Source organism: Chionomys nivalis, chromosome 26 (assembly GCF_950005125.1).
Source record: "Chionomys nivalis chromosome 26, mChiNiv1.1, whole genome shotgun sequence".
NCBI classification, from domain to species: Eukaryota; Metazoa; Chordata; class Mammalia; order Rodentia; family Cricetidae; genus Chionomys; species Chionomys nivalis.
In genome coordinates this window covers 26,379,020-26,387,729 of record NC_080111.1, presented here as the reverse complement: position 1 = coordinate 26,387,729, position 8,710 = coordinate 26,379,020, and the positions used below count along the sequence as shown (strand labels likewise).

The window sequence follows — 8,710 nt, the reverse complement described above, 5'->3', positions numbered from 1 at the left end:
TTTTCTGTAAGACCATATCATTAAAGCCCTCTCGGCTTGTTTTGGCGTTGCCCTTAGGAATGACTCGATACAGAAGCAAATTCTGTTTGTTGAAAGTGCCTGAGGGAGAAGCTATCCTGTACCCCCAACAGGTAATGCACTAAGTGAACATCAAACTCTAATACCCCTCAACTATTTTCTGGGCAATTGATATAGTAAACCATGTAGTAAAAAGTCATGGTTCTCAAACACAGGTGATATCCCCTCCCCTCACTGAATGACTTCAAAGTGCTAACTGTAGAGTACTGGCTGTCTCTGATGAGGGGAGATAACTGCTTTGCTATAGTGGGTTTCATTACTTCATCTTCCTTCCCTTTAAGAGTTAAAGATCAAAGACCTGTAGTGAATTTTCTTGACTCTTTAATTAATGCTTTCCTCTTTACTCTGCCTCTCAGCTCCCACTGCCAGCAATGGGATAACCAGAGTAACCTTCACAACCACTTCCCATGTTCTCATATAAATGCTGGTCTTGTCTTAAACTCCTAAGTCAATCTTTCTGAAGGTCACTGCTGACTAAGCTGGACCATGCTGATAATGTAACCTGAATTATAACAGGCCAAATTGAGTCTGGACAGAATACAGTGTCTAACTGCAGAGATGAGTGTTACTGCGTGTAAAAAACCAGAGCAGGCAAGCTTTGGTGATTTAAGTAGCTACAGTGAATGCAACTCCCTCTTGATAGAAATCTGAACAGATCTGGGCAATTGAAACTTCCTATACTCCATTAACACACTGTCATAAACTGGACCTCAGATGATAACTTTAACGGAGGTAAAAAGTAACAGCAGCAACAATGTGCATGGCTTAAGCACAGCAGCTACGTACAAGCCAGAGGAATGGCAACCAAAACTCTTGGGACTGCTCCTGTCTTTGGAGAAAATATAATCAGCAATGTGGCTTCTTTTACTTGAAGTGCCTGTCTCTAATAACCTAGTGACAGTTTACCAAGTCCTCAACATCTTTTGAGTCTTCAGAAACAGGACTGCCTAAAGACGATCCAATCATATTTGATTCTTCCTGATGATGTTGAAATATGGGATCTGAAATAAGTTTAAATAAAGTTAGTATTAAATGTATTTTGCTTATTATCCAGTCTAAGTCTTTTACTAACATTATAGCCTACAAGGAACACCGAGAGATCAAGAGATTAACATGACTGGATAAAACCGTCTGAGTTTCCCCCTTATTATTTACCAGGCTCATGATTAAGAGTCTTAGTACAGTACCTGTTAGTGTTGTCAAAGGCAAGACAGATTCAGTATCTATGACGTCAGATGCTTGGATAAAGCCATGTGGTGAAGGAACGATAAGTATTGTTTCATCATCAATTGTTTGATGAACTTGGTGTACTATGGTGGGAGATTCTAAATCCTAAATAATAATTAAAAAAAAAAAAGGAAACAAAAAAGATAGACTTACATTCCCCAAGTACATCCAGGTCTGTTAGCACTTAGTGCTCAAATGTCCTTCATTTAAAAATTAGAACATAAACATCAAGACCTTAAGAAGATGAGGGTCTATGAACCTCAATAATCTCATAATGTAATGAATATTGATAAAAAGGATCTTAAACCAATAAATTGTCCAATGTCATTTACATATAGAGAAAATTATGTTGTACTGTGGGATATATTTGGAATCTATTATTACCCATACCACCCAAAGGTGCTCCAGGAGAGGATGCTAACAAAGGCCGCTCACTCTGTTGCCTGTGGAGAGGGTGCACTTCAGCGAGGAACTATGCTCAGGCACATCCAGCAACAAAAGCTAGTCCACTGATACCTTCTGAGTTTGCACTTGTGATTTTAAAGAGAAAAGGCTACGGGAGCAGTGGTTCTCAAACTGGGTGGTTGCAAACCCTGTAGGGTCACGTATCAGATATTACATTTAGATTCATAGCAGTAGCAAAATGACAGTTATGACGTAGCAATGCAATAATGTTTGGTTGTGGTCGCCACAACAGGAGGAACTGTTATTAAAGGGTTGCAGCATTAGGAAGGCCGAGAACCTCTCCTTATAGTACCTGTGAGGGCCGAGGCAAAACTCACATCATAGGCTGCAGTCACCTACACAGCTTACCTCAGAAACGTAAGCACTGGCTAAGTCAGAAGGCGGTTCTTCCTGCTTGAGGTCAGTGTCGGCCATTTCTTCCTCTGTTCTGGCCATAACGCTGTTCATCAGTTCTGTGCTATTCCGGTTGCTGAACTTAGACACGTGAGTGTTAAATGATGGCTGTAAAGTCATCTTGGGTCGAGGAATTTCATCTGGGAACGTGTCTGCTTCTAGTGCATCTGGAGGCTCAGGAAAATCGGACGCGTGCAGGTCACTATCGGCTGTCAGTTCTGCTTGGGGTACGGAAGAAGTGAAGTCTTCCGCAGCAACAGTCTGAATGATAACCCTGGGAGTGTGACACTGCACGGTGACATTGTCACTGGTGTTCAACACATGTTCTGGCTGTAAGACAGCAAAGGACACTGTCAGGGACAGAGCTAGTGACCTCCCTTCCCACACCTTTCCCCTCTGCAGCTACTTCATCAGTTTCTAGAATCTGTTACTTCCCACGGAGTCCCTTCCTCTTGTAAATTCCCTGCTTGGATGGATATGCATCTACTAAGAGACAATAGTGGAGACTCGACATGTACCCAGTGAAGAATTGGGTGCAAAATACTGCATCGCAAATCGAACAAGAAGTACTCTGATACCCAACCCAAATGACTTCAGGTTTCTATCAACTAATCCTGACCCACAACAGGCCCCGGAAATCACATGACATACGGATAGAGCGTGAACAACGATCTGTTCAGGAGAAGCAGGGGCGGCCGCCGCCAGCGTTACTGTAGGACTTGTGGTCAGAGTTAGGGGAAGGCCTTGGCTTGAGCTTGTCTGAAGAAGGTAGGTGCCCGGAGTACCAGTGGGCTGCAAATGGAAAGACTAAAGAAGAAAAAGAGGCTCAACACAGGTACGAAACCTATGGATTTAGTCTACATCTGCATTTAAAATGAATTTGAATTTAGTAGCTAGCAGCATACTAACCAATCATGAAGGTACACATGACAAAGAGAACACTCTTCATTATATACACTGTTTGAAATGTCTGAGTAAAACATTTATCATGTCTTTTATTCCCTTGCATTTCTAGTTTTGGTTTCAACTAAGCACCAGCACAGTAGGTTCTACCTAGAACTACCATAGGCAATGTAGGACCTCAATTCTCAATCATCTTTTTAAACTTTCCTCTGTGGTAAATAAAAAAAAAAACAAAAACACAAAAAAACACAGCAAAATGTCTCAGTGGGCCAAGGCACTTGCCAACAAACTTGAGTTGGATCCCCAGGCCCCACAAAGTGGAAGAGAACAAAGTCTCACAAGTTATCCTTGGACCTCTGTCAGCTCTAAGGCATGTACCACACCCCCACCCAATAATGAGATTGACACCACGTTTTTGAAAAGGAACATTGTGCTGTTTATTTACTTGAAATATTTTTATTATGGAATAATTTTAGGAAACACTCATGTATTAAGAAAAATGAAGATGCCATTTGAATAGGTTGTCAACTAGCAATATATTTATCAATATATTATCTTGAGATTTTATAGTGATAGAATAGGATTTAAACTGTGTCTATTAGTCCAGGTTATCTTAATAGCCGCAGATTAAGTATTTTGTGCTTTTGGGAGGGCTGGGGAAGTCTGTTTTTCAGTCCAATATTATCTTGGCCAAAATGTCTTTCCCGTGTCCTGGATCCCTACAGGATTTCTTACTGCTAACATATGTCTCATGGGAAGGGTTGGTAGAATTAGAAATGACTATTAAAGTGTCCACCACCACTGTGAACTCAGTTTTTCTCTGCTTTCCCCAAAGTGAAAACCAAGCCTTTTTCTAAAGGTTACCAGTATTTATCACAGATAGCTAGGAATCAGTGCTAATACTGTATATAATCACAGACACTTCAAGTGTTTGAATACACTTAAGCCTATATAGTTCAAAATTATGTGTATTGCCTGCTGTTTGTGCATTTAGTATGTGCCTGGTGCCCACAGAGGGTGCCAAATCCCCTGGAACTTAATTTACAGACGGTTGTGTTGGGAACTGAACTTGGGTCTTTTGGAAGAGCAGCCAGTCCCCATTCTGCTGAGCAATGTCTCCAGCCCCAGGCTATTTGTTGGGACTTTATAAGTAAACAACCTTAACAGCCTTTCTCCAAGACAAAATAAGCAAGCGTAAAGTTGTCCCAATCAGTATTTACACACTATGTATTCCTACTATGAGACCACTAATCTCAAGTCCAAAGAAGTTCTGTCGCTATCAGTGTTTAGTTATATTGTAATTCCTACTGTGAGATCACCATGGTCTCAAGTCCAAAAATGGAAATAGAATCTTCAAGGGATTTAGCTAAAGGATGTTGACTAAACTACTGTATTAATACATGATTCAAAATAAATCTTGAAGTAACATGAGTGCTTATATTTTCTTAACAAAATAGGAACCAGCTCTGGGCTTGCTTTAGGAAGGAGGACATGAACTGGCACTTTTGCTTCTTGAGTTTTCACTGCCCCTAAAAGAAAGCCTGTACATTAAGTCATGACCCATTTCCCCTACCACTTATAAGCAACCAAAATTTACTTGAATCATATCCAGATATTCCTTTATTTAGGAATTTCAAGTATGTGAGAACCACGAGATTTTCTTTCACGTCTGGAGATACATAGAGATAAATCCATTGTTCAGCCTAAAAATGTACTGTAACATACTTGACTCATTGAAGAGCAAGTTAGTACACTGTGGATGAATGCTTATTTATCCTAGCAACTGTATGGCTGACTGAAGCTTCAGCTTCTGCTACCTCCCAGCACAGTAATCACATCACTAGCTCCAAATCCCAAATTGAGCATTCAGGCATGAGTTCCGTGTTATTTTAGATAAACTTGCAGTTAGAATTTGGTCACTGATAACGAGTATGTAGTGTGTGCACATGTGTGCAAATGCATGTGCAGGCCAGAGGTCGACATAGGTGTCTTCCTCAATCTCTGTCCAGTCTCACTGATTTGGAGGACTCTTGGTCTACCCACAATGGGGCATTACAGTTACGCTGCCACGCCCAGATTCTTCACAATTCCCTTGCTGGGAATCCAAGGTCCTTTGGGCTTACAAAACAAACACTTCACGTACAGAGCCGTCTCCCCAGTTCCTGATAACTGGTAATATTTTTACAGCTAACAAAATTTGCAAAACTATAACCATTAAGGACTGGAACTAAACATTTTATATACAGTGACTAGCATAAGAGCTATTCAACATACTCAAATATTACCAACAGCCCATGAAGTAAGTGCCCACTAATTTTTCGTAATAATCAGTTTGAGCCAGTACAAATTGATACCATTTACCCATTACTGTCATTTTCAGATGAAAAAAACTGCCTTATGTACATATAGAGAAAAAGCATGACAATGACATAAAAGTGGAAGTCCAATTTATGTCCAGTCAGTCCAGTTGGCCTCTGAAGTCTAACTCCATCTAGATACCTCATCTTTCTTTTGCATAAAAAGAGCCAATAGCTATTATCTGAAGATTACTCACTGGAAGAATCTCAAATGTCTGTAGTGTTCCACTGTTTAGTGTTATTGTTTCTGAGTCAACAGAAGCAGCAGGGGAGTCTGTGGAAGCTGTAGTGAGAACAAGGACAATAATAAAATGCTGTGTGAAATGTCTCCAATGGAATCAGTTGTCATGAAGGAAATCACATACTGAACAATTTGCCTGCAAACCTGAAGTTATATAATGGGCTCATCTGGGATGGCAAAGAGATCAGACATACACAAGAGCTAACTTCAGCCCACTGTCAGTTCTACTAGACAGTCATGCCCACCCATAGCTTAATATGGTTGCTTTCACATGCCATAGAAAGCAATAATGACATCAGAGGGCTCATAAAGCCAAAGAAAGATATTATCAAAACCTATAAGAGGTTTGTTAATAACTCTTATCTGAAAGTGTTTCAAGAGTTAGGAAGCAAGAAAAATACACCAAGGCTAATCTAGAAAGAGAAAAAGAAACAGAATAACAAAATTTTATGGAAATTTTAGTAAGCACTATAGATGTGGACTAGAGGTCTCTAACATTAGGTATTAGTTCTAGTAACACTGCCTCTTCCATGGCCCCTGTAGTGATTTAATTCAAACTAATATTCAAAAATTTTATCTGTACTTCCTATATAGAGTTGTTATGAGGAGCAAAAGCAATTTTAAAACCAAAAGAATATATTATAGTAATTCTTTTCAGAAGACCATATTTGATGGGGTCTAAGGAGCATCAAGAGGCGGGGTCAGAATGCTAACAATGATGAACGGGGTGGGGAACTCTTGCTATGCTCACACATCTTGTCGGAAGTAATAAAATACTCTTAAAAAGCTATTGAAAACAGATGGTATGAATGAGTATTAAGGTTCCATTTATGAAATATTTACTGTCTTCCTAATGGTGGCTAGTCTTTTCCATGTACAATTTATACTCAGCTCATCTATTTAGACTAGGAACTTCTGCTATTTTATAATTCTAAAACTACAAAATAAAAATAACATGGAGGGTCAAATAAAGAGTAAGGCATGTCATTAGTTCAAATGTCTCCAAAGCAGCTTTGTTTTGTAGTGCATGTGATCAAACCCAGGGCTTCACCATGCAAGGCAAGTGCCACCCCCACAAAGGTACCTTTGATAGTCACTACATATACAGATATATGGTGCTCATGGTATCAACAGGTGCCCAGTGTTGTGTGTGTGTGCATGTCTGTTTGTCCTAATGACGGAAAGCATTATCAGCATCTTATAGATGAGGTCAAGAAACACTAAGCATATTGTAATAGGAGGGTATTCTGCAAAGACTTACTCAGAATGCCCGGATGTGAACAAAAAAGTGCATACTGTGGGCAACAATCTTTTCACAGGCAAACAGCATCACGTAGGACCACCACCACCACCAAAAAAAGGGGGGAGGGGACTTATGGTAAATAAAGACAGTTCCAAGAATTGGAACTCATTTCTTTTCTGTCACTAAAAGCAAAGAAATGTCAGAAAGGGGGAGGAAGGTAAACATGGAGCTGAAGTGAGAAACCTTTTCTCTATATATCGCTGGGTTACTGAAATCTTCTAAGCATAAAACTGTGACAAGCAAAGATAACTGGGATTAAAAACACTTCCCTAAAGTAAACTGGCCCTTTACCACCTTAAATTGTTTTTCAATCTTTATAAAGATCCCATTTTTAAAATATACTACCTCAGATCCAAGCCTGTGTTGTTTTCATTCTGGATAAATTACAAATGACACGTCACACTGAAAACAATTTCTCTCCTAATCATTGATTTAGATGCCTATTTGATTAATGTCTATAAAAATCCCTATCATTAATTATAAAATCTAGAAAGATGATTTAGAAATACTTGAAACTGTTAGGTGTTTGAAGTTCCTCCTGTTACACATTCATTCTTGTGCAAATGTTAACTGAGTCAAACATAAAATTCCTTAGATCTCACAATTCATCAATTTTCATCAACACTCTAGAAGACTAAGGCACTGGAGCCATTAACTAGATGGTAACGCCCAATGGCAAGGAGTCTTGAGGTGCCAACACTTACAGACGTGGGTGATCTGGACTGGAATCTGCAACGCTGCCATGGGGCTTGGAGAGATGGCTGTATTATCTTCCAAGCGGGCGACTCTGATCTGAACATGCTGTACACTGGAATTGCAATTACTGTTTGGAACTCCAGCTCCTGATTTAGTCTCCAAAAGCACTGGGTTGTTTTTTTGGTTCTCATGTAACTGTTTAAGACCTTTTATTAAGACTGAAGGGAGACGGGTAGACAAAAAGAACATGACTCTCCGACAGACCACCAGCTAAGCATCAAGGGAAGTAGGGTGGGAGGAGGGCGAGGAGGGAAAGTATTTGGAGTAAAGAGTTGTACACTGCACATGAGAACTGTCAAAATCATAAAAAAAAAGATTCCAACTAAAACCTGTCTAAATCTTTGGAAATATCCGTAAGAGATTAAAAAGGGATTAAATTTTTTTTTTTTTGGAGATGGGAGTGGTCTTGCTATGTTGCCCAAGTTGGTCTCCAAATTTAGTCCTGTGACCCTGTAATTCTGCCCCTCAAGCAGCCTGGACTTAGAGATATGTGCCACCATGCCTGCCCAGACGTTAAAATCACTGAAAGTATACTGTTCTTGTCATCAGAATTAGAAAAAAAATGGAAGTGGGTAGACACTGTTAGGGACATGGGAATAAACATCTGTGTTCCGGGGCTTGTGGCAGAACTGTGCAGGAACACTGCTCACTAGTGACGCTGGCACATTGTTTCTATGTTTACACGAACAACGCAGTCTTCTACCAATCACATGTACTCAAGGTCCTTTCATGGGCTTGCTTACTCTAGAACTTGCTCTTTTTGGCGGGTGTGAGGCGACAGTGTCTCAGTCTGTAGTGATCTGCCTGCCTTTGCTTTCTAAGCGCTGGGATTACAGGTGTGAACCACAATGCCCAGCCTCTGCTCTCACGATAACCAAAACCAACCCTCTGTAACGGGAATTCAAGTCAAGTCCCTCACCACTGAATTCTGCTTTGAAAACTGGAGTTAGAGCGCCGTAAGAGAAATGAGTTTGGTAACCTAAAGGA

The 8,710-nt window shown here is 40.1% G+C and overlaps 1 protein-coding gene across 3 annotated transcripts in view; it reads right to left on the bottom strand.

Annotated features, from left to right (window-relative positions):
* Positions 1–143: 143 nt before the first annotated feature.
* Dmtf1 (cyclin D binding myb like transcription factor 1) overlaps positions 144–8,710 on the bottom strand; it is a 48,480-nt gene continuing 39,913 nt past the window's right edge. For 2 of the 3 annotated variants that reach the window (XM_057758612.1, XM_057758613.1), the window contains exons 13-18: positions 7,672–7,881; positions 5,621–5,706; positions 2,815–2,970; positions 2,119–2,493; positions 1,266–1,410; positions 144–1,079 (exon numbers count right to left, since the gene is read on the bottom strand). In XM_057758612.1, the coding sequence (XP_057614595.1) occupies positions 970–1,079; positions 1,266–1,410; positions 2,119–2,493; positions 2,815–2,970; positions 5,621–5,706; positions 7,672–7,881 (1,082 nt within the window). In that variant the 3' untranslated portion in view covers positions 144–969. The remainder of the gene's footprint in view (positions 1,080–1,265; positions 1,411–2,118; positions 2,494–2,814; positions 2,971–5,620; positions 5,707–7,671; positions 7,882–8,710) is intronic. The other variant, XM_057758614.1, reaches the window with a different exon arrangement.